A 26,025-nucleotide genomic window follows, 5' to 3' on the forward strand; every position below is an offset into this window, starting at 1 on the left:
TTGGAATATGTTTTTAAAATAAAATATTTTTTTCTAGCCTTTTTTTATTCCTTTAAATACAGAACCCAATACCCATAAATGCTACGGGCATATCTGGTATTAACATACTAGTTAACTGGCCCCTAGATATTAGGTGGGTTTGAACAAGTGTTGGTCATTGAGGCCCCTACATATATCTATTCTACAGGACCTATATAAAGCTTCTCTAAAATGAAGATTTCAATTGGTTAAGTAATTATTGAATTCTTAAGCTTTATGCAAATAATCCTACTACTTTGTTTAATAGGATTGAAAACAAGGTGAGGTAGTTTTTTTCATATACCTAAACCCTGCGGGTGGCCCTAACCCTGCTAGGCTAGTCAGTACCAAATATAACCTAACCTTTGCCTAAAAATTGTAATGTACAACTGTTTATTACACTAGAAGCTGTGGCCCTAGTATATAGAGGCTCTGTAATAAAGGGGTGGAATAATAACCAAATTCATTCCAAATCTAAAAATAAAATGGCTTTAAACCATTTAGGGTCCAATGTAAAGCTACCAAAAGTGTAAAAATGAATCTGTTCAGTAATTATCGAGATCTTTACATTACTACTGTAAACCTATACTTAAATAGATTAAAATGGGTGGAACCGAAAATATGTCTAGATTATCATCTTCCGCTCAGTCTACCGCCAGCAGTCAAAGTTCTAGATCAGATAAGGTATGTCTAGTATAGTCTAGAATTGTCTAGCGAGTGTCAAGTATTACTATTGATTACGAATGGCAACTTGATTGTTTTAACCTTTCATCCAATTATCTGCTTATAGCAGTCCAAACATTATTAACTTAATGCACGCGCAAGTACAGATGAATTGTAGTATATTAAAATTTTATTTTCAACATCATCATTGTATACTTGTTTTGTTTATTTTAATTAAACAGCGTAAAAAAATAATATCATTTTTACTCTTTATATCTTTCTTTAGTCGGCGACTAGCGGTAAAATAAAAGCTTATTAGTCTTATTTTTAAACTTTAAAAGTGATGATATTAGCAGGTGTAATGGATATAATATAAGATAAGATTTATTTTCCTAAGGTGCATATAATTAGGGCGAGTTACTGATAAAAGGCTACAATGTTTTTAAAAGGGTCGGTCAGTCCGTACGTCCGTCCGTCCGAGATAGATAGCTTTTATTCGTTAATTTAGGCATGTTAGAATTGTCCTATCAATTTCAAACTTTGCATGATGATTCCTGTAGTAGTTTTTTAAAAAAAATTTACTTACAATTTTGCTTTGAATCTTATACTTTTATATTCTGATTATTCAGTTTAGACACTATACAAGTGTTAATGTCCGTTTGTACTACCGTTTCAGTGCTTCGCTTTTATGGATGTTGTCATCCTTGTTTTACTATAGTTTCTTCCTGAAAGAGATTGCATTATACGTGGATATTATGACAGGGGAAACATTGTTGTCAATGTGTATTGCTACTGCAATGGACCTCATATATTAGACAGTTTGTTCTTCCAGTAGAAGGGCAGGAAATGGGATATAAAGGGCAAGATTACAAGTTTATTAGAGTAGCCGAAAATCTGGCTAGTGTTTAGTTTAACATATACAATCCTATACTAAAGTAGCCTGATAAATGTTTGTGATTGTCCCGTAAGATCTCGTAAACAGCAGGAAATTAAAAACTTGACTCAAATTAATGTATATCTATAATACAAAGTAAAACTATGTCTGTCTGTCTGTTTGTTTGTCTGTCTGTTTGTTTGTAGCAAAGGATCACGCTAACCGCTGAACCGATCGGGTTCTCCTTTACAGGGTAGCTTCTCATAGGTTCCGGGAAGGTTATAACTATTTTCTTGGAAGTTGGACACCCCCAACCCCCCCCCCAAAAAAAAAAAATTAAAAATACCCCCCCCCCAAAAAAAAAATTAAAATAGAGGGGTCGACTAGCCCCCCCCCCAAAAAAAAAATCCACCCCCCCCCAAAGAAATTTATTTTTTATTTTTATTTTAAATATAAAATACAAAAAATTGGTTTGATCAAACCTCTTGGGGCACAGCCCCAAGAGGTTAGGGGCGAAGCCGCTAGTATTATATATTAAACTTTTTGTTTCACCTGTTTGAAAGGTCTTAAAAGACAGTCATTACAACTAGTGGATTTTGATCCAGAGATCTCAGGGTATAAGACAAGGAACAATAGATTTTTATAAATCCTTAATGATGATCAACCATATTACCCCTTCTGTATATTAAAATTATTGGTTGTAAAGTTTTGCACCATTAATTTAGAATCAACCTATTCGATCCTTATAATAAAGTAACAGGATGTCTATTTGTCTGCATGTGTATGTTTGTACCGAAGGATCTCTCTAACCGCCGCTGAACAGATTAAGTTCTCCTTTACAGCTTCTCATAGGTCATGGGAAAGTTTATGACTATTTAGGGGGTGGGTACCACCCCTCTCTTACAAAAGAAATAACCCCCCTCCAAAAAAAGATCCACCCTCCTTGTTTATTTTTAGTAGCGAAGCTACTCTATAATTCACAATGTCCGTCCGTCCGTCCGTAATTAATGAATTGGGGGAAACGTGATTTTCTCGGTTCCTATAAAAGATAGAGAGCTGAAATTTTTAGACAACATTCCCATCATTAAGGAGCACAATTAACTATAAAACATCAATGGCGGTCGGACTGCTTTTTAGCAGGTTTTTGGCTATTTTTATATTTTCCAAATTTTCCCCATATCTTTGGTGTTTATGGTCCGATTTTCAAAATTTTTTCAGTTAAAAATATTGAAATTAAATTTCCCGCCGTTTGAAGAAAACAACGTTGACGGTCAGACTGCCTTTTTGCAGGTTTTTTGCTATTTTTATATTTTTCACATTTTTCCCCATATCTTTGGTGTTTATGGTCCGATTTTCGAAATTTTTTCAGTTAAAGATATCAAAATTAAATTTCGTGTCGTTTGAAGAAAAAAAAAATGACGGTCAGACTGCCTTTTTGCAGGTTTTTGGCTATTTTTATATTTTTCAGATTTTTCCCCATATCTTTGGTGTTTATGGTCCAAGTTTCAAAAAGTTTTTAGTTAAAAATATTAAAATTAAATTTCTGGTATTTTAAGAAAAGAAACAATAACGGCCAAACTGCCTTTTAGCAGGTTTTTGGCTATTTTTATGTGTTTGACATATTTCCCCATATCTTTGGTATTTTTGGTTCAATTTCAAAATTTTTTGTGTTAACAGTTTCAAAATATTTTTCCAATTGTTATGTGCATCTAGTATGTAATTTACTTTAACCGTCTTCATCATACAAAATAAAACAAGGTTTCGTGTTTATTTTCTCCAATAAATCTATTCTATTATTCCTTGTCTTATACCCTAAGATCTCCGGATCAAAATCCACTAGTTGTAATGACTGTCTTTTAAGACCTTTCAAACAATTGAAACAAAAAGTTTAATATATAATACTAGATAAATATAAATACACTTTAAATCTACTTATACGTATTCCTATCCACAATTTTTTGTGCTTCGCTACTTATGGATGTTGTCATCCTTGTTTATTTTTATTTTAAATATAAAATACAAAAAATTGGTTTGATCAAACCTCTTGGGGCAAAGCCCCTAGAGGTTAGGGGCGAAGCCGCTAGTATTATATATTAAACTTTTTGTTTCAATTGTTTGAAAGGTCTTAAAAGACAGTCATTACAACTAGTGGATTTTGATCCGGAGATCTTAGGGTATAAGACAAGGAATAATAGATTTTTATAAATCCTTCATGGTGATCAACCAAATTACCCCTTCTGCAGATTAAAATGATTGGTTGTAAAGTTTTGCGCCATTAATTTAGAATTAACCTAATAAATCCTTGTATTAAAGTAACAGGATGTCTATTTGTCTGTGTGTATGTTTGTACCGAAGGATCTCGCTTATCGCTGAACTGATTAGAATCTCCTTCTCCCCTTCCAAAAAAAGATCAACCCCCCCAATTTTTTTTCTATCTAAATATAAATAAACTATTGGGTTATCGAATTCAACTCTCCCTCTTTAGTGCCCCTAGAGGACTCTAGGGGGCGTAGCCGCTAGTTTCAACTAAAGTGCCTTCCTAAAGCTCTCACCCTTCTCGATTAAGACGGGTGTCGAATTCTCCTGTAACAACCCTCTGCACGCCACTGCTTATATCAATACGTAAATTGCAACTAAGTTGCTGTTCAAACAATCACAAATGAAAACTGCACCGAGTTTCAAGATGGACCTGATACACATAATTAAAATTTAATAAAATTAAATAATTTTATTAAATATAACTGTCCTTCATAATTAAGAATCTTTTATAAAGTCATATTATTTTAAAATATTAAAAATTTAGTAGATTAAACAAATATATAATAAGTTTTATCATTTGATTTTAAACTAACTATAAGAAACGTTTATCTTTTTTATATAGTGGCGACTAGCGAAAAATTTGTAAACTACATAAGTTAGATGAAATAAAGAAGTTTTAGTATGGCAATTGATATATAGTTACTTGAATGTTGCACCAGATTTTCATGTACTCTAATAAAGTCATACTCCCAGTTCGCTAAAATAACAACCCTTTGAACTCGCCCAACTTCTACCCTCCTATTGAACGATAAATTGACGATAAATTTTCCCCTGTCAACATATTTTGTTTCCTTGTTTCATTGCATTTGTGTTGATTTGCTTGTTATTATCGGTTGTTTTTAAAAGCGAAGCTTTTCTATAATTAGGGTCGGTCCGTCCGTCCGTCCGTCCGTCCGAGATAGTTAGCTTTTATTCGTTAATTTAGGCATGTTAGAATTGTCCTATCGATTTCAAACTTTGCATGGTGATTCCTGTAGTAGTTAGGTACGATTTAGAAAGCGTAGCAACTCTATAATCTTTACCAGAATGTCCGTACGTCCATTTTAAACATGTTGATTTTTTTACTTTTTTAATAACAATTTTTTATGTGATAAAATCATCCGATTGATCTGATTTTTTGATTACTGATTCCTATTAGGTACAATATTATGAGCGAAGCATCTCTATAATCAAGTATTAAAAATGTCAGTATGTCCTTAAACAGAATTCTGTATTTAAGAAGTTTTGCAACAAATTTACGTATAATTTTGTCAAACCTTATATTTTCATATTTTGTATATTCAGTCCTGACACTCAACAAAAGTTAATGTTCGTCTGTCATATCGTTTCAGACCTTCGCTTTTATTGATGTTGTCATCCTTGTTATAATAAAGAATTTTCAGAAAGAAGCGGTTGCATTAGAGTTTACTAGCGGCTACGCCACCATAGAGACTTCTAGGGGCTCTTTATAGTGGGGGGAGGGGAGTCGACCCCCCTCCACTTTTAATTGTACTTTAAAAAAAAGAAAATGTTAAAAAAATTATTTTAGGATTGGGTCATTTTTCAAGGGGCGATTTCCCTAGGGGGAGGGGGGGGGGGGGGTGGCACCCTCTCCTAAAATAGTTCAAACCAGAACCTATGAGAAGCTACCCTGTAAAGGAAAACCATTTAGGTTCAGTGGTTAGCGAGATCCTTCGGTACAAACAAACAAATATACAGACAAACAGACAGACAGACAAACAGACAGACAAACAAAAAGACAAACAGAAGGACAGACAGACAGACAAACAGACAGACAAACAGACATGCAAACAGACATGCAAACAGACAGACAAACAGACAGACAAACAGACAGACAAACAGACAGACAAACAGACAGACAAACAGACAGACAAACAGACAGACAAACAGACAGACAAACAGACAGACAAACAGACAGACAAACAGACAGACAAACAGACAGACAAACAGACAGACAAACAGACAGACAAACAGACAGACAAACAGACAGACAAACAGACAGACAAACAGACAGACAAACAGACAGACAAACAGACAGACAAACAGACAGACAAACAGACAGACAAACAGACAGACAAACAGACAGACAAACAGACATACAAACAGACAGACAAACAGACAGACAAACAGACAGACAAACAGACAGACAAACAGACAGACAAACAGACAGACAAACAGATAGACAAACAGACAGACAAACAGACAGACAAACAGACAGACAAACAGACAGACAAACAGACAGACAAACAGACAGACAAAAAGACAGACAAACAGACAGACAAACAGACAGACAAACAGACAGACAAACAGACAGACAAACAGACAGACAAACAGACAGACAAACAGACAGACAAACAGACAGACAAACAGACAGACAAACAGACAGACAAACAGACAGACAAACAGACAGACAAACAGACAGACAAACAGACAGACAAACAGACAGACAAACAGACAGACAAACAGACAGACAAACAGACAGACAAACAGACAGACAAACAGACAGACAAACAGACAGACAAACAGACAGACAAACAGACAGACAAACAGACAGACAAACAGACAGACAAACAGACAGACAAACAGACAGACAGACAAACAGACAGACAGACAAACAGACAGACAAACAGACAGACATACAGACAGACAGACAACAGACAGATAAACAGACATAAAAACAGACAAACAGACGGAAAAACATCCTGTTACTTTTTTTAAAGGATTAGTAAAGTTAAATAAAAAAGATAAGAAAAGATAGATGACATGATTTATTAGCAGTAAATGTACAAAAAAAAATTTACAAATAATTTAATCCTTATAATCAAGTAACATGATGTCTGTTTGTTTGTGTATTTTGTATTTGTTTTGTATTTTTGTATCGAAGGATCTCGCTAACCGCTGAACCGATCGGGTTCTCCTTTACAGGATACCTTCTCATGGGTCCTTGGAACGTTTATAGCTATTTTGGGGAAGGGTGACACTACTCTCCCAAGAGAAATCGCCCTAGAAAAATCCAAAATTAAAAAATTTGGTTATAGAATTCAACTCCTCCCTTCTCAAGAGACCTAGAGGCCCCTAGTTCTTTAAAATAGGTACAATTTTCATAAATGATATTTAGATAAAAACTTTGAAATAGACAGAAAGACGTCATTTCTCTATTTATTATTTTTATTGATTACGTCTAAAATCTTCACGGATTCAGGAATGGGACAATACAAGATACAAGAATGGGACACTAGATTGACATATAATTTTATTAGGGATGTGTTGGTAATCTAACAGGATGTTTGTTTGTCTGTCTGTCTGTTTGTACCGAAGGATCTCGCTAACCAGTGAACCGATATGATTCTCCTTGACAGGGTAGCTTCTCATGGTCATGGAATGGTTTAAAATTAATATGTGGGAGGTAACCCCCCCCCCCCCTATTTCTAGAGTTTATATCAACTATATGGCATAAATCAAAAGAGATCGTGGCTAACACTAAATTTTTTTTGACTTTAAGTACAGAAAGTAGGGTTATTTTATTAGAAATAATTTTGAAGAATAAAAGTTATTTATCGCATCGTATACTAGACTGTTTTCCATGGATATTAAAATAAAATAATACAAGATTTAGACCAGAGGGGCCAAAGGACAGTGCTAGCTTTTATTTCAATTTATGTAATGCTATACATGATTATTCAGTATGGCTCTGAACCAAGTCTATTTCAGCAGATATTAATCGGTTTCGAGGCCACACTACAAAATTAATTTTCAGTCCATGTAACTATCTCTTTATCCCTGGCGTTATTGCAACAAAAACTTAAATGCAGACAAAATTAGTTTCTGTAGGAGCACAGGTGCTCGCAAATATATTTCTGTATGTACTTGTAACAATAGCATAATATAGCCTGAAACTTGCCCTATTGTCCTATTCTCTTTGAAAGACATCCACAAACCCAGCTGCTTTATATGATTTTTACTAATGGATGTAGAATATACTTGGATATTATGTCACAGGGAAAATTGCCATCATTTTAGGTTGATATTTCCTCTGTGATTAATTGGTCAGTTCGTTCATTAAGGAGGAGTTGACGGGATGGGGTACTAAAGGGGGTGAAAGGGGGAATCGTTATTTTAGCCCGCTGCATGTTTCACTTTATTTCAGAACATGAAAATCTGTAATAATACATCCATTTTTTAGAATGATTTACTGATATCATTTTATTGGACATTTTGATTTGTTGTTATTACTGCTCTACTGATAAACATAATTTTTCTCTTATAGCTGCGCAATAGTATAAAGTTATTGTCCTTGTTATTATTGTGGAACTTTTTTTTCTCAGAACTGCGACAAAAGTTAAAAATATTTTTATACTTTTTTTTTACAAAATTTTAACTATGCTACAATTTACGTTGTACGTCAGTCTTAGAGAAACTAACAGTTATGTAACACAGAAGCGGCTGCACCCCTAGCAAATAGGGGCACCACAGAAATCTGTCCCGACAGAGAATTAGTCAGCCATCTTGTATACAAGGATAATATATCCTATTATACAAAGTAGTGCGGTATTAAGTATTTTGTATGTTGATTAAAATCTAACTAGCCACTGAACCTATTGGGTTCTTCATTTTATAGAACCTTAACAAAGGTCCCAGGGTATTTTTAGGAAATTTATTTTTCGATTTAAGTCTTGGGATGGTTTTTGGCTATTTGTCTGCTAATTTCTACCCTTTCAAATATAGAGCCTCTAAAGGCCAGGGGCGAAGCTACTATAATATTATCAAACATTAACAGTATGACGAATGAATTCTCCTATTCAGTTGGAAGCAGCTGTAAATGAACTGAAAAGTGCTGTAGAAAGTATGATCAATTCTCATATTTAGTTATAAGCAGCTGTAAATGAACTGAAAGGAGCTGTAAAAAGTATGAATAATTCTCCTATCTAGTTGGAAGCAGCTGTAAATGAACTGAAAGGTGCTGTAGAAAGTATGATCAATTCTCCTATTTAGTTGGAAGCAGCTGTAAATGAACTGAAAAGAGCTGTAGAAAGTATGATCAATTCTCATATTTAGTTATAAGCAGCTGTAAATGATCTGAAAGGAGCTGTAGAAAGTATGATCAATTCTCCTATTTAGTTGAAAGCTGCTGTAAATGAACTGAAAGGAGCTGTAGAAAATATGATCAATTCTCTATTTAGTTGGAAGCAGCTGTAAATGAACTGAAAGGAGCTGTAAAAAGTATGATTAATTCTCCTATTTAGTTGAAAGCAGCTGTAAATGAATTGAAAGGTGCTGTAGAAAGTATGATCAATTCTCATATTTAGTTATAAGCAGCTGTAAATGATCTGAAAGGAGCTGTAGAAAGTATGATTAATTCTCCTATTTAGTTGGAAGCAGCTGTAAATGAACTGAAAGGTGCTGTAGAAATTATGATCAATTCTCATATTTAGTTATAAGCAGCTGTAAATGATCTGAAAGGAGCTGTAGAAAGTATGATCAATTCTCCTATTTAGTTGGAAGCAGCTGTAAATGAACTGAAAGGTGCTGTACAAAGAAAAGAGGAAGAAGCTGAAGCCCTAGAGGTAGATAACATTTTGTATAATTTTTAACATCAAACAAAATAAATAGACTGTCCCAAAAATATGAACTCTTATATTAGTAGCATATCAATTAGTTTTATACACTTAAACATACAATAAACAAGGATAACAACATAAATAAAAGCGAAGGACAGACGGACATTAATTCTTGAGGAGTGTCAGAACTAAATATGCAATATATGAATATAAAAGTTTTGACAAAATTATATGTATATTTGTTGCAAAACTTCTCAAAAACAGAAAACTGTTTAAGGACAAACTTACATTTTTAGGACTTGATTATTGAGATGCTTCACTTGTAATATTGTACTTTTTGTATTATGAATCAGTACTCCAAAAATCAGACCAATCAGATTATTATATCACATAAAAATTTGTTGTTAAAAAAAAAGTTAAAATCAACATATAAAAAATGGACGTACGGACATTCTGGTAACAATTATAGAGTTGTTACGCTTTCCAAGTCGTACCTAACTACTACAGGAATCATCATGCAAAGTTTGTTCTCGATAGGACAATTCTAACATGCTTAAATTAACGAAAAAAGCTAACCCTAATTATAGAAAAGCTTCGCTTTTAAAAATTTATTTAGCTTTCGAAATTTATAACAAATATAGTACATTTTCAATTTTTAAAAACTTTAATTAGAATGAGCTAAAGATGATGGAAAATGCAGTGAAAGAATATATGGGCAAAGAAACTAAAACAGAAAGGTAAAAACTTATAATTTTTGGTTATGACGAAGCCTAATCTAAATTACTTTTGTTCCTGTGACGTCATATAGATTTCGGGAAAGAAAAAGGGAAGGGGTGAAGAAATTATCTTCAAAGGTGATGGGAGAAAAGTGGGAGATAGTTCTGATATCAGGAATGTTATATTTGAGTATTTAAAAGTAAAATCTCCCTATTATCTCAGCTCCTATTAGAGCTAGAGAGCTAAAAAGTTATGTGCATGTCACCTTTTTGATCAAAATTTGTTATTCACCTGGATGACCATGGATGACCCTGCCAGGTTTGCTGGCATCCTGTTCCTGCCAGGATGGAGATATTGGAAAAACTCCATTTGTAAGTTGTGTGTCATATCCATATTTAAAGAGGCATTCACTTATAGCCCTCTATCTTTCACACAAAGAAAATGAGATAGAAAAAAAAACGACTGTTAAGGGTTAATTAAACTTCAATTTAGTGGAACCGGAGGTCCGGATGCCGAAGAAGAAACAGTCAAAGACTCTCTTGTTTTCCATGGAGTACCCAAAGATACCATGGAGGAAAGTGTGGGAGAGGATCCGGAAGTCATGAATGGTATTCTAGATCATGCTATCAGGAAATTCAAACATGAAAATTTTCAAACCATGACAATGGATATATTATTACTTGGATCTTACACCAGCTGATCATTTACTCTAAGAAAGTGAGACTTGTAGCTGTCTAAAATAACGATTCACTGTCCCTTCACACACTCTACCCCATTCCCTCCCCTCTTACTGGATTAAAAAACTCAAAAAAATTATGTCCATGTTCGCAGGCTAAATGGTGACTATTCTTCCCATGTTATAATATCCACGTACATTCTGTATCCATTATGTATAAGACAAATCTTCAATTTAAAGTTAAAAGATTTTTGGCTGACACAAAAGATCTATAAAATGGCGGGACCTAAAGTGCCTATTAAGGAAAGTTATAAAGGATATTCTATAGGGAGATGGAATAAATAAAATAATTGTTTGAATGTTATCAGAAAGAAGCTGCAGTCAATATGGAAAATCAACACAAAAGCTGAATTCAAATATATCTTCAGGCAAGATATTTATTTTCAATATTACAGATATAATATATTGATATGTTTGTCTGTCTAACCATGATACAAAAACAAGTCCTTTTATTTTGAGCACTGTTATCAATGCAGCTTCAAAATTTTAAATCAGTGACACTTCAGAGTAACAAATTGCGCATTCTCTATCATATTGGAGGTGTTATTGACTCTGCTCAAACAACATAACTGTAGATGTGTCAGATTTGTGACATTGATAGTTAAAGTAGGGGAATGCCTTTGTCCAAAAAAAGGCACGACTCATTTTTTTTCATTGTTAGAACTTTCAGACAAAGGTCGTTCACAGGGACGTCCAAGAGGGGGAGGGAAAGGGGTAATCACCCCCCCCCCCTTCAAAAAATAAATTTAGAGGTGCTTTAGGCATCCCCAAAATTTTTAATTTTTATATTCAACCACCCCCTCCCCCCCGAAAAAGAAATAAAAAAAGATTGGACGTCCTTGCCTATATGATATAAAGATTACTACCTCCAGGTAAGTTTTGATGCGCCGTATTTTAACCACCCCCCCCCCCCCCCCCTCTTGGTCGTTCAATCAAAGTGTTGGCTGTCTGAAAATATTTAGGATGTTTGTAATTTATGACCTAATATATAGAATGGCTATGCGTTTTATTATCTAACCCTAGAGGATTAATAACTGTTTGTTTACAATTTTTTTTACAAACAAAAAACTTTATTTTTGAATGTTTGTTTTCTAGATGGACCACAGGGCCAAAGGTTCGAGGACAAATTCCGATTGTTGTAATTTTTGCAGAGAAACGTCAGAAGGATCAGGTATAATCTATAGAGTAGCTATATAGTCTGTTTGTCTGTCTGTGCAATGGATATAGAATATCATGAATATTATGACAGGGGAAAAATGTCGTCAATTTAGGTTGCTAACATAGACCTTATTTATTGGTCAGCTCGTTCATCCAGTAGGATGGGAGTGGAAGGGGTGGGAGTTTTTTTTGAGCCAGCTACAAGTTTCACTTTATTAAAATACATTATAATCTGGTGTAAGATCCAAGTAAAAACAAATCCATAGACGTAGAGTAGTTTGTGAGTAGTTTTGTGAGTAAAGCTTCTCTATGATTCAAAACGTCCGTCCGTCTGTAAGTAACTTATTAGGGAAAATTTATAGGCTCCTATTCAAGATATACGGCTTAAATTTCTTGTTAACATTATTAACATTAGAACTTAATTTGTTGTAGAATTAGATATGGCTGTATTGCTTAGTTGATATCTTTTAATATGTTTGTGCTTCGCTACTTATGGAAGTTTTTCATTTATGTTTTTATATTTCTAGATATGGTTAAAGATAAGAGATAACAATGACAATGAGGTAAACAACAGAAATTGATTTCTCGTATTCATTCGAATCCGGTGGATAAGAACCGGTTCTCATCCATACGAAAAAACTATGTCTAGCATCGTATTATATCCAGCTTTATACGAATATAAAAATGTACAATCATAAGATTTAATCCATTTTTTTGCTCGTGCCTTCGACACCTTGGGGGTTAAATAAATGGATTTAATCTTATAAGTGTACATTCTATATCCGCGAAAAGGTGTTTAGTTTATAATACGATGCGAGATATAACTATTATAATTCCTACATGCTAAAGTAACAGGATGTCTGTATGTGCGTATGTTCTCCAAGATCTTGCATTGAGACACAACTATCAAGAACGTTTTTTTAATTAGTTCTGGGTTTTTTGTCCCTACATATTTTTCATTTTATTTTTTTAAAAATATTTTCAGATGTCAATGTGAAAACTCTGTAGATAAATTCAAATTTGAATCTAATTTAGATAGTAGTGACTCAAGATTTAAGTGCAAAACGAAAGAAAAATTGTCATAGATAGATACAAAAAGATATATTGATAGACAAATAGATAGATAGATAGACAAATAGATAGATAAATAGACAAATAGAAAGATGCTGAATTTTTTCTGTTTAGATGGTAGTAATTTAATATTCAAGTACAAAACGAAAAAAGATTGACCTAGATAGATAAAAAAAGATAGATTGATACACAAATAGATAGATAGATATAGAAAGATGAATCTATTTTAGATAGTAGTGACTCAAGATTCCAGTGCAAAACGGATGAAAGATCTACCTGCACAAGCCCAGGCCAGGTTAAAAACTTTGGGTACTTTTATGATATCTTGATTCCTTGGTTTAACTTTTACACCAATAATTCTACACCCAAATGCAGAGGCGAATTATACTATCCACACCTCTCCGCAAGAATCTGCAAAGTGTGGCGATAAAATTAAGGCCTATATTTTATGTTTTCATTTACAGTTAAATCCTTCTTTCCCCTTCTTCAGAGATATTTAAGTTATTAAAAAAAATTAAAATCCTTATCATTAAAATAACAACAACGACTTTTAATTTTCAGGGTTAATATATTGCCTATCAAAAATATTTTATATTGAAATACGATTATTGACAATCAATTAGATGAACTTTTGAAATGAAATAAATTATACACTTATTTTTAATATCCCTGAAAATTTTACCTTACTGAATTTGAAATTTATATCTGTCTGCTAAAATGTTCATAACATTTACATAAATAACTCCCAGTGGTAAAAAAAAATATTAATTTGTTGTTATTTATAACAGATTTTTAATGTAATAACGTACGTATTTGATTTTAAACGATATAATCATATGTAAGCATTGGACTTTTTTTATTACAGCCATAGCAGTGCCGCATTTTTTTTGCGGTAACCAAGACGAAATTTAAATTATTTCCCGCAAACATGTATTCAATTTGCAAATGAAACAAGGATGACAACATCCATAAAAGCGAAGCATTGAAATGGTAGGACAAACGGACATTAACATTTGTATAGTGTCAGAACTGAATGATCAGAATATAAATGTATAAGAGTCAAACCAAAATTGAAAGTAAATTTGTTGAAAAACTGCTAGATACAGGATAATGTTTATGGACATACTTACATTTTTAGGACTTGATTATAGAGTTGCTTCGCTTATAACATTATACTTTGTTGTCCCAGGAATTGATATACCAAAAATCAGATCAATCGGATGATTAGATCACATTAAAATTTGTTGTTAAAAAAGTAAAAAAATCAACATGTTTAAAATGGACGTATGTACATTCTGGTAATGATTATAGAGTTGCTACGCTTTCTAAATCGTACCTAACTACTAAAGGAATCACCATGCAAAGTTTGAAATCGATAGGACAATTCTAACATGCCTAAATTAACGAAAAAAGCTATCCGTTACGGACGGACGGACCGACCCTAATGATAGAAAAGCCTCGCTTTTAAAAATAGGGCCCAGATGCAGTAGTCAGAAAGGATAGTTTGAATTACCTAGGGTGAATGTTAAAATTTTTATAAATGGGAGGGGGGGAAGTTCTAACACTTCTACGTAAACAGTGATTATAGGCTTTGTCTTTAGAGTGAGAGGATAAATTATTTCACAAAAAAAGTTTCCTTTTGGGATGTAGTTTCCTTATTTAAAAAAATTAGGATTTGCCTCCAGGTCCAGGTACTGCAAGCCTCCAGGTGGATTCTGGACAGGTAAAAAGAATCAAGTCAGAACAAAACTTATTTAACAAAAGTTGGTACTTTATGGGCAGTATGAACTAATTTGCAGAAAATTTTGAAATCAGGCTCCAGGTTCAGGACTGCAGGCCTCTAGGTGGATCCTGGACAGGTAAAAACTGAAAATTTTTACTTTTAAAGTCAGAATAAAACTTATTTAACAGAAGTTGCTACTTTATGGGCAGTATGAACTAATTTGAAGAAAATTTTTAAATCAGGCTCCATGTTCAGATACTGCAGGCCTCTAGGTGGACCCTAGACAGTTCACAAGGACTCTGGTAGGAAATTGACAACTTATTCATACGTACTGTACTAAATCAATCATTACTTGGACTAATTTAACCAAATTAGGTTTTTTTTAGGTTTTTGATATTTCCTACAACCCCCTTAAGTTATTCATTACAGTAAAATTTATTTACTGTGTAAATATGCATAAATATGACGTTTTTACTGACAATTATGTTGATTTTTACTCAAAGCATATATCTTGTAGACAATAAAATGATTATAACTTTCGTTCTATTTAAGATAAATTGATGAAATAAAAAGTACATTCAATTTTATTAAGCTGAAAAGTCACTTATTGATATTAAGAAATAATAAACCCCTTTGAGTGCGGGAGGGGGGGGGCGTTGAGTATCAAAATAAGAAACTAATGTAAATTTCTTTTCTACGGTGGGTTTTAATGATTCATATAGCAGCCAAACTGTTTTAGGCAATACCCATTTGTCTGTCTGTCCCTCTGTCTGTCTGTCCTTTTGTCTGTCTGTCCCACCACTTGTCTGTCTATCTGTCTAACTGCCTCTCTTTTGGATTTCAATGAATCATCTAGCATAGCCTAATTGTAATTTGTTAATGCCTCAAAGACTCTCTGTTACTATTTACCTGTCCCTCTGTCTGTCTGTCTGTCCCTCTGTCTGTCTGATCATTCACAGGTTCTCTATTGGATTTTATCTAATTAATTGTCTATTTTAGTAAAACTTTGATAATTCTTCTTGCCCGTCTGTCTGTCTATCTACTTAGTTTCTACCCTTGGTCTAACAGACTTATTCACTTAATTTATAAAAAATTAGATTTAACTAATAATATGGTGGTATCTTGTACCAAGAGATACACAAATAACCTTGTGTTGAAAAAAACAAATAAAAAATGATTCAATTTCTTCTATGAAGAAAAGTGTAATACATGTTCCTTTATTCTCTTTGTACATCAAAAATATGTTTCAAATTTATAATATCAGGTTATATTCCATTAATTTATTAACAACTAAATTTTTTGACACCCCACTTATGACTTTTAACAGCCCCCTTTAACTAAAATCAAGGGTGATTTTATTAGTATTTTACCAAACCTACTTTACATAAGAAATTTATTACATTTTAAAATTTTTTTTATAAAAAGAGGATTGGGATATATCTCCCTCTCAACATTAACTTTAAAAACTATTGTAAAATATATTAAAAGTTATAAACATATATCTATCAAGATCATTAAAGGAATTAACTCAAGTTTGAGGGGGGGGGGGCTTAATGCAACCATCTCGTAATCAATGCACAAATTGCACTTAGAATTCGAATTTTGTTACAAAACTTGGCATGAGTAATCCTTGGTACATCTATTTTCCCAAAATGGAACAAAAAGTTGCAAAAGTGACGGCTAACAGCTGGCAGCTCAGTCATTTAGCTGTTTTTGGGCTATATTCAGGGAGAAACTATCATTAATTGCATAGGAATCAACTTTATGAAACATATTTTTGCTTTAAATATCCATTTTTAAAATTTCTTGTACCAGCTGCTAGAACTGGCTGAAAATGGCTGGGAGCGGCTAAGAGTATGAAGAGTATATAGGGCTTGTAACATGTCTAGGGGTAGGTTTTTATTGGTACTGAGCTCAAAAATACTACTATAAATAGTGGGGGTCCATCCATTTGGCAGCTGGGGCTGTTACACAGACTGTTAAAAACCTACCTAGAGACACGTCACAAGCCCTATCTACTCATTCTACTCTTGGCCGCTTCCAGCTGAGCTGCGGCCATTAGCAAGCTGCCAAATGAATTTTTTTGTGGTATTTTAAAAATTGATAAAATAAAATTAATGGTCTTCTTATCAATAAAGGGGGGTTTGGTGCTGGAAGGTGGGTTAAATTGATATATATTGAGCTAAAATTTTTAAACTACCTGGTCCAGTAGTTACTGCATCTAAAAGAAAAACAAAATTAAATTTTTTTTTTAAGTTAGGTAAGAAAAACTGCAAAAATGGAATTTGACTTTGCAGATTTCTTGCTACACCTTCATATGTTATTATTGAGACTGCTCCATTTTTTTGGTAAATTTCAGGTTTATATTTACATACTAGAATTGAAATTTTGTAAAAATCTTTAAAATTGAGATCACACAAAAGAACCAAAAAAACATTCTTTTTGCAGATTTCAAAAACTTTGAAGTGCTCGTAAGGTCACAATTATTGCATCACAGAAAAAAATATTTAGCATGGGTCATTATTTTGCTTAAATCAACCACATTTTTACTGGGGGCAAAAAATTTTTCAAAATTTTTTGATAGTGGGATGATTTAATCTACAATATATACTTTTGGCTGTTGACAGCTGTTCTCAGCCATTTTTGGCAGTTTTCAGCTGTTTTGACAGCGAAATCTAAAAACTAAAAAAGTGTTTTTAGTAATATGTCCTTGTCCATGACATAAAGTTATAATGTTAATTAAGAAAAGTTTAATTCCATGGAAATATTCAATTTTTATATCCTTATAAGCCATTACCCAGCTGCCACTATTTTTGGTAGTATTTTTCAGCTCAACACCCCTTAAAACCTATCCCTAATGGATGATTCCTACGTAATTATTGCTGGATTTGCCCTGAAAATAGCCCAAAAATGGCTAAACAGCTGAGCAAACAGCCCTTAGCCATTACTTTTCCAATTTTTTGTTCCATTTTGGGAAAAAAGATCTACCAAGGATTACTCATGCCAAGTTTTGTAATGAAATTCGAATTCTAGGTGCCATTTGTGCATTGATTACATGATGTTTGCCTTAACCCCCCCCCCCCCCTCAAGCTTAACTTATTGTTAAATTTGAAAAACAGACCTACTAAGGACTACACATGCCAATTTTCATAACAAAATTTGGATTAATTGATTATGGGATGGTTGCATTAACTCCCCCCCCCCCCCCCTACATATGTATGAGAGTTTCCTCATGTCTCAATTTACTAATTAAAAGTTGTACAGTACAGTTGTACAGAATATTGCAAGATTTTTTTAGTAAAGTCTGGTAATTAATTTACCTAAAAATAGATAGCATAGAATTATCTGAATCAGTGACTTGCTTAAATACACCCTCCTTAAATACCCCCAACCCCACTTTATTTTAAGGGGTGTAAATTTATTTCCTTTATACCCCCTTGAAATTTATAGAGGGGTGTATCTGAGGGTGTAGGCTCTTGTCAAGAGGGTGGACATGATTGGACACCTAGGGAGGTGTATCCATCCCCCTTTATTTTACAAGGGTGGTGTAAACAACCCCTATACCAACCTTTTGCACCCCTTTGATCTTAACTATACTTTTAGAGAACATAAAGTTGTAAATTCAGTAACTATTCTACAAAAATTATCTTCCTAAATTGATATATGATTTTCAGGGTAATCTCCGGTGGACTAAACATTAAAATTTTATGGAAAAAAAGATATCTTTGGAACATGCATGTCTTGAAATTATCCCCCCTTTGTACTCAATACGCATTTTTAATTCTAAGTGCGTCAATTTTGCGTTTAAAGATACCCTTAGTTTAAGCATTAATTTCTCCAAAAAATGATGAAAAAAGATAAATTTTTTTTTGATAAAATGATAAAAGTATATGTAAAATGAAATAACCAGCAAAAAAAATTACAAAATTACGTTAAATAGAACGAAAATTAGAGCGTTTTGTATGCCTTATAAAATGCGTATTTCTCATGAAAATTGTAACGATTTAGTGTCTTGAGTAAAATATTTACAAACTTCCCGCTTTTATAAGTAGCTAGAGCCTTTGTGAGTTACAAACTGTAAAATTCCACTATTTAAGTTATAAAAATATTTTTTAACAAAAGTTGCTACTTTATGGATTGTATGAACTTACTTGAAGAAAATCTTGAAATCAGGCCCAATGTTCAGTTACTGCAGGCCTCCAGGTGGATCCTGGACAGTAAAAAACTGAAAATTTTTACTATTTACGTTAGAACAAACCTTATTTTAAAATCTGCTACTTTTTAGCTAGTATTACCTGATAAGCTTAAGATCTCGGTAACCACTGAACCGATCGGATTCTTCTCTTCTGGGTATAAACATATTAGTCATGTTGTGGTTTTAGGCTATTTTCTTGGGGCGTGGGACACACCAACCCCCCCCCCCCAAAAAAAAAAATAAAAATAAAAAAATACCCCCTATTTTCTTTTTTTTTGAAAGTGCAGTTTCAGATTTTGAAGATGCCGAGCCAAGGCCTCAATTTTTTTTTGATGATGCTAATGATGATGAAGATCCACCCCATGTACTACATTTTTTAAAAAATACTTCTTGGGGCAAAGCCTCTAGAGGCTAGGGGCAAAGCTGCTAGTAACTTAAATAGTAGAAATTTTAGTTTTTAACTGTCCAGGATCCACCTGGAGGCCTGCAGTACCTGAAAATTGAGCCTGATTTCAAAATTTTCTTAAAATTAGTTCATACCATCGATAAAGTAGCAACTTTTGTTCAATAAGTTTTGTTCTCACTTCAAAAGTAAAACTTTTCAGTTTTCAACTGTCCAGGATCCACCTGGAGCCCTGCAGTACTTAAATCAGTTCATACTATCCATAAAGTAAGTTAAATAAGTTTTTTTCTAACTTGAATTTTTTTTACCTGTCTAAAATCCACCTGGAGGCTAGCAGTATCTAAACCTGGAGGCCAAATAAATTATTTTTTTTTAAATAGGAAAACTACATCCCAAAAGGAAACTTTTTTGTAAAATAATCTATCCTATCCCTCTAAAGACAAAGCCTATAATTACTGTTTACGCAAAAGTGTCAGAATTCCCCCCCCCCTCTTAACACTAATTGAAAGGCCATAATTTATTGAATTAAAATGTGATTATCTTATTATATAAAGTAGTAAGCTTTTTTGTCTGTAGCGAAGGATCTTGCTAATCGCTGACCCGATATGGTTCTCCTTTACACTGAAGCTTCCTATAGGTCCTGAGTTGGTTTTAGGCTATTCTATTTGATAGATAAAGTCTGGGTATGGTGTTAGGCTATTTTTCTGCCTTTATTGATCCTTTAGAATAGAGCCTCTAGATGCTAAGGGCGCAACCGCTTGTATATATCAAAGAGTGAAGCTTTTTTATCATTATTAAAGCGAGTTTTTCTATAATTAGGGTTGGTCAGTCTGTTCGTCCGGAATGGATAGCTCATTTCGTTAATTATGGCATGTTAAAGATGTCCTATCAATTTGAAACTTCATATGGTGATTCCTTTTGTAGTAAGGTACAATTTAGAAAGCGTAGCAACACTATATTCAATACCAGAATTTTCGTATGTCCATTTTAAACATGTCGTTTTTTTTCTTTTTTAACAACAAATTTGTATGTGATGTTATTATCCGATTTATCTGATTTTTGGAATACTGATTCCTAGGACAACAAAGCACAATTTCATAAGTGAAGCATCTCTATATTCACCTCCTAAAAAGGTATGTATGTCCTTAAACATCATCCTGTATTTCAGCAGTTTTTAACAAATTTACTTTTAATTTTTTCGACTTTTATATATTGATTAATGAGTTCTGACAATCTACAGGTGTTAAACTTCGTTTTTCAACCGTTTCAGAGCTTCGCTTTTATGGATGTTGTCATTCTTGTTTTTTAATGTCTATTTTTGAGGCGTCCAAATAATTACTGTTTGGAGGGAACAGGGGACATAACTCCATCTATCGCACAATTAAAATGAGAGTGCGATCTAAATTTATGATCATAGTATGTTACTGCAATTTTCAAACTTAATCTTATCAATATAAATATAGTTTTTAATTGAAATTAAAAGGGTTCAGAAGCTGCGGGTAAGCCTCAGTGAAATCGTCATATTATAACTTTAAAATTAAGCTGGATATCTAAACAGGTTTCTTTACAGCCATTTTCCTGGTTAAAATCTTTATTTTGCACACCTGCGGAATTTGAGGCTTGTGTGCGGCTGTCGATCCCTTGAAATTACTATTCTTAGCCCAACATAAGAAAACGATATATTCTATGATAACAGCTGATTAGATAAACAATACTTCCTTTTAATGAAAAAATATGTATTTTTTGCTAAAATCATGTTTTAAATTTTTTTAAAAAGTTATACAGCTTAAAAAATAAAAATAAATAATTTTTATTTTACACCTTTTTTTATTTTGCTGCCTTAATAAGGAAATATTTAATATATTTGAATCGGCTTAATGCAATTTTTTATCTTTTTTTATGATTATTCAATACATATGAAAAAGTAACATTTAAAAATCTCGCCACAAGAAGATTTAACAAACAAAACATTGATTTTGAGTACGATTTGATTTTTAAGTTTTAGAAAAACTATAGAAATATTCAAAGTTAAGTGTTTGTTTGCATTTTGAAAAAATAATTTTGCCCTGTTCTATTTGATTAGAACTTTTCAAACAAACTTCATTTTATAAAAAATTAATATTTTTTTATGTTTTTTAAAACATATTACTTTAGATTGGTTAAAAGTTTATTTTTTTATGTGATTTAGGGGTTGCAATTTTTTTGCAAATTACGTTTTTTGGCTTTTCATTCAAATAAGTTGCACAATTCTGGTTTTTACTGTATAAATTTATTAAATGACTTCAGAAAAACATATTAAAATCCTTACATTTATTTTTTTTTCTAACAATCTATTTTTTAGGAGACTTTTTATATCGCTGACAAAAATGGCATTATTCTGCAAAAAAATATTTTTTTTGCAAATATAAAGATATGAAAGTATTTAATAATTGGTTAACTTTAATTTTTGTTTTAGCAAAATGCATTATTGTTTCTTATAAGATGAAAATAAGGTATCGCGAATATTTGTTGCAATTTGAATGCGATTTTATTGCAAAAAGGAGGACAAAGGATTTTAGTTTTAACAGATTATGATTCTGGACCCAAAATTACATAGGACTGAAGTTTTCCTTTGTTGATTGCTGAAAGTTAAAGTTTCTTGCTCTAGAATTGCTATGTGTCTAATCTATAAAAGGGGTAATTATTAAGTATGTACAATACATCAGTAATTAAGATCTAATTTATATACCATTTAAGAAAAAGTCATTCCTCTAATACCTTTAATGTTTAAGGAGAAAAGATATACGCGCAACTAACCTAAAAATTTTAGGAAGAGATGTAGAATATACGTGGACATTATGACATGAGAAAATTGTCGTCAATTTAGGTTTAACATGGACATCACTTATTGGTCAGTTCGTTCATCCAGTAGGAGGGAAAGGGACGGGGTAATGGGGGTAGATAGGGCGGATTGGTTCTTTTAGGCAGCTACAAGTTTAGAGTACTTTATTAGAGTACATGATAATCTGATGTAAGATTCAAGTAATAATAAATCCATTATTTTAGAGTTGGTAGATCAAAAGCAACGAAGAAAAGTGTTTCCCCTGTTAAGAAGGTTAGAGAAAAAAGAACTAGCAGACAGGTATTCATATCTATAATACAAAGTAGAATGATGTCTATCCGTCCGTCTGTCTGTCCGTCTATCTGTCTATCTCTCCATCCCTTAAGATCTCGGTAACCACTGAACCGATCGGATTCTACTCTTCAGGGAATATACCTACTGGTCCTGTGGTGGTTTTAGGCTATTTTCTTGGGGGGGGTGGGACAACCCCTACCCACCAAAAAATGAAAAAAAAATTTTTAATTATTTAAAATTAGTGGTAGAGTGGGGGCAAAACCCCTAGAGGCAAGGGGCGAATCCGCTAGTTTATATAAAAGTAACAGGATGTGTGTTTGTATAATTATATCTGTAAATAAAGAGAAATTTCCACTGGAAAAGAATCCCTCATGATTGACAAAAAATTGATAGGGACGTATGCGCGCTAGTAAATAAAAAATATGAGCGAAGCTACTCTATAATCCACGTGGTCTGTCCGTCCGTCCGTGGCGATATGGAGGAAACGTGATTTTCTCGGCTCCTATTCAGGATAGACAGCTGAAATTTTTATAGGGATTACACAAGTTCACATTCTACCAATTTCAACAAAGTTTCATCAAGATTTGCCAATTATTGGGGTGCTAGATCGAATCCTAGATTTTTAGGTTTTTGGGATTTTCTTGGTTCTTTTTCAAGATTGACGGCTGAAATTTTTAGGGATTAAATAAGGTAATAATATGTGCACATTATACAAAAGTGCATATAGGTCTTTAAGATTTGTTTATTCATTGTGGTGCTACTTCGATTCCTAGATTTTTAAGTTTACATGATTATCAAGTTTAATGTTTATTTTTATGACACTGCTCTATAGTTAATTTTTCTCGATATCCATTCATAACTTTTTTGCTTCGCTACTTATAGATGTTGTCATTCTTGTTCTTCATTAAATAAAAAAATTGACGGGTATCCATAACCCCCTCCCATTCATAGTTGCCTCTGGTCTTTATATTGCTTAAAATCTCTAAAACTGTAATTTGCATTTTGTGTTTAGGCGTCCATGCCGGCGAAGCCACGTGAAGAGAGAAGCCAAAGTCGCAGTCCAACCAAAAATGTTTCAACAAAGGTAAAACACACTTTGCAAGGTAAAGAGGTGGTTACCCCAAGTAGAAAATAGAGGGTCGACTTTATCTTTCTTAAAGTGACCCTAAGAGACTTCTACGATCGTAGCCGCCAGTCAATTTTATGTTATATGCATTGCCATATACCAACTAAACTCAAAAGGTTTTCAATAAATGAGGAAGAGAGGGGACATTACATTGTATTTTTTTTAATTGGGAAGCTCTTTATAGTGCAAATATAAAAGGGGATAAATTTTAAACGTTTGGCTAAAAAATGCCGAAGGACGTAATGTTAGAATAATAGGAGATGATAATATGACGTCATACTAAAAAAATTTTACATTGTGGCTTTTGGGTAGAATCACCCACCCAAAGCGGCAGCTGTTTGGCTACCGACATTTGAAGAAAAATGTTCGTCTGCAAAAAGTTCCTTATATAATATAAAACTTTGGAGCTTGTGTAATAAGCATTCCAATGAACCCTCCCTCCCTGATTGTATGTATGTTGCAGGTTAGAACGCGGGCAGAATCATCCTCGCCGGTCAAACCAGCCAGACGAGAGGCTGCAGGTAAGCTTAAAAAGTTTTATTTCTTAATCATCTCCTTTCTGTTTATCTAAAATATATCCACATATATCTTCTAACCATTATTAAAATAAAATAAAAATATATATCTTTTTTATTTTGTAGGGGGTGGTAAATCAACAACATCCAACAAAACAGAGGTATTTATTTTCAATTCAGGGTTAGGGGGTGAAGATGGGCCCACCAATTTTCAATATTAGTGTGAAAGAAAAGAAAATTTTTTTGGAAGGGTGATTTCTTCATGGAATTTATTCTTGGGAAAAATATTGTATTACAAGAAGGAATTTATAAAGAGCTTCAGACCAGTAAAGACATTTTTAAATTTTTATCCTATTATTAAAAGTAATTTTTTTTTGTCTATAGCTTAAGATTTTGACAACCACTGAATTGATGGAGTTCTCCATTTCAGGGAAGGTTCACATAGGTCCCTGGGTGGTTTTTCGCTATTCTATTTTTAGATTAGAGTCTTAAAGTTGGTTTTAGGCTAATTTTATTTTCTTCCCTAATCCTTCCAATACAATACAGAGCCACTTTGGATGCCAGGATAAAGTACTAAATACTTAAACTTTTCACACAGCACAAAATGTTCTATATTTTCCAATATATTTTCTCAAGGATATTTTCATTATTTTCTGCATTTCATTAGAAATAAGTAGCGTCATTAAAATTGGATTTTAAATGAAATCATTATATTTTAGTTTTTTCGTACTTTACTTTGTTTATTTTACCTTGTAGATTTTTTCCTCAAGTTTAGGTAAATATGAAGATTTTGGTGCTTTCATACAAAGTGTTTATTGAACACTGATAACCACTTCTCTTTACCATATTTTTTTAAATTCATTTAAAACAGAGGGGTTGATTATTTTTTTTTACCACTGCACTGCAAGTAACTCTAACCCTATGATGCATTAAACAAGTGATGCAACCTAGTTCCAAAATAACCTAACCTAACCTGAGCTACAGTAATGATCAAACAAAATAATAACTATATCCTTGTCCCCCACTTATTTTCTATTAATTTCAAAATGATGGGGATATTTTCAGTGCTCAACAGGCAACTTTGTGGGAAAGTGCCAACATTAGGAGATTTATTTAAAAATTCAAGATGCATTTTCAAAGTTAATAGTACTATCAATAAATGCTCAGATAAAGTGGCGTGACCAGAGTTTTGGCATGGGAATGAAAAAGAGTAAAGCAACTTTTCCAAATTTACTTCGAAAGAATGTCTGACAACAATACTTATGATGATGATATTTAGATCTATGGTGATCTTGATTATAGTTACTTTACTACTACTTGGATTAGGCACATACTGGACTGAATAAGAAATGTCTGATGATGATACTCATGATTGTCATATTTAGAATGATTCAGAATATAAAGATTTCCATGAAGTTCTTGATTATAGAGTTACTCTACTTATATATGAATTAGAATCAGACTGGTTTGAAGAAATTACTAATATTGATTCTCATGATGATGACATTTAGAATGATGCTGAATATAAAGAGATCTATGGGGATCTTGATTATAGAGTTACTTTACTTCTACATGGATTAGAATCAGACTGGATTGAAGAAGAAATGTCTTACAACGATAGTAATGATAATCATATTTAGAATGATGCTGAATATAAAGAGATCTATGGAGATCTTGATTATAGAGTTACTTTACTTCTACATGGATTAGAATCAGACTGGATTGAAGAAGAAATTACTGATATTGATTCTCATGATGATGATATTTAGAATGATGCTGAATATAAAGAGATATATGGAGATCTTGATTATAGAGTTACTTTACTTCTACATGG

At 32.9% G+C, this 26,025-nt stretch overlaps 1 protein-coding gene across 1 annotated transcript; it reads left to right on the forward strand.

The window, feature by feature from the left end:
- Nucleotides 1–616: 616 nt before the first annotated feature.
- LOC145318147 (uncharacterized) lies at nt 617–25,831 on the forward strand. The gene is made up of 13 exons (XM_080159494.1): nt 617–702; nt 9,370–9,438; nt 10,105–10,169; nt 10,642–10,773; nt 11,188–11,253; nt 11,981–12,056; nt 12,571–12,606; nt 13,345–13,409; nt 22,481–22,556; nt 23,563–23,634; nt 24,140–24,197; nt 24,318–24,352; nt 25,703–25,831. Exons 1-13 carry the CDS (start codon nt 622–624, stop codon nt 25,829–25,831), a joined length of 960 nt encoding a protein of 319 aa, XP_080015620.1. The 5' UTR covers nt 617–621.
- Nucleotides 25,832–26,025: the final 194 nt, after the last annotated feature.

The sequence above is a fragment of the Acartia tonsa genome, chromosome 4 (genome assembly GCF_053477335.1).
Source record: "Acartia tonsa isolate MP-2025a chromosome 4, ASM5347733v1, whole genome shotgun sequence".
Classification (NCBI taxonomy): Eukaryota; Metazoa; Arthropoda; class Copepoda; order Calanoida; family Acartiidae; genus Acartia; species Acartia tonsa.

Excerpts from the sequence above, each read along its gene's own strand:
- LOC145318147 (XM_080159494.1), top strand. The coding sequence starts at position 622 with ATGGGTGGAACCGAAAATATGTCTAGATTATCATCTTCCGCTCAGTCT. Across the intron at positions 11,254-11,980 it reads GAATTCAAATATATCTTCAG|ATGGACCACAGGGCCAAAGG; the intron begins GCAAGATATTTA and ends TTTGTTTTCTAG. Across the intron at positions 12,057-12,570 it reads AGAAACGTCAGAAGGATCAG|ATATGGTTAAAGATAAGAGA; the intron begins GTATAATCTATA and ends TTATATTTCTAG.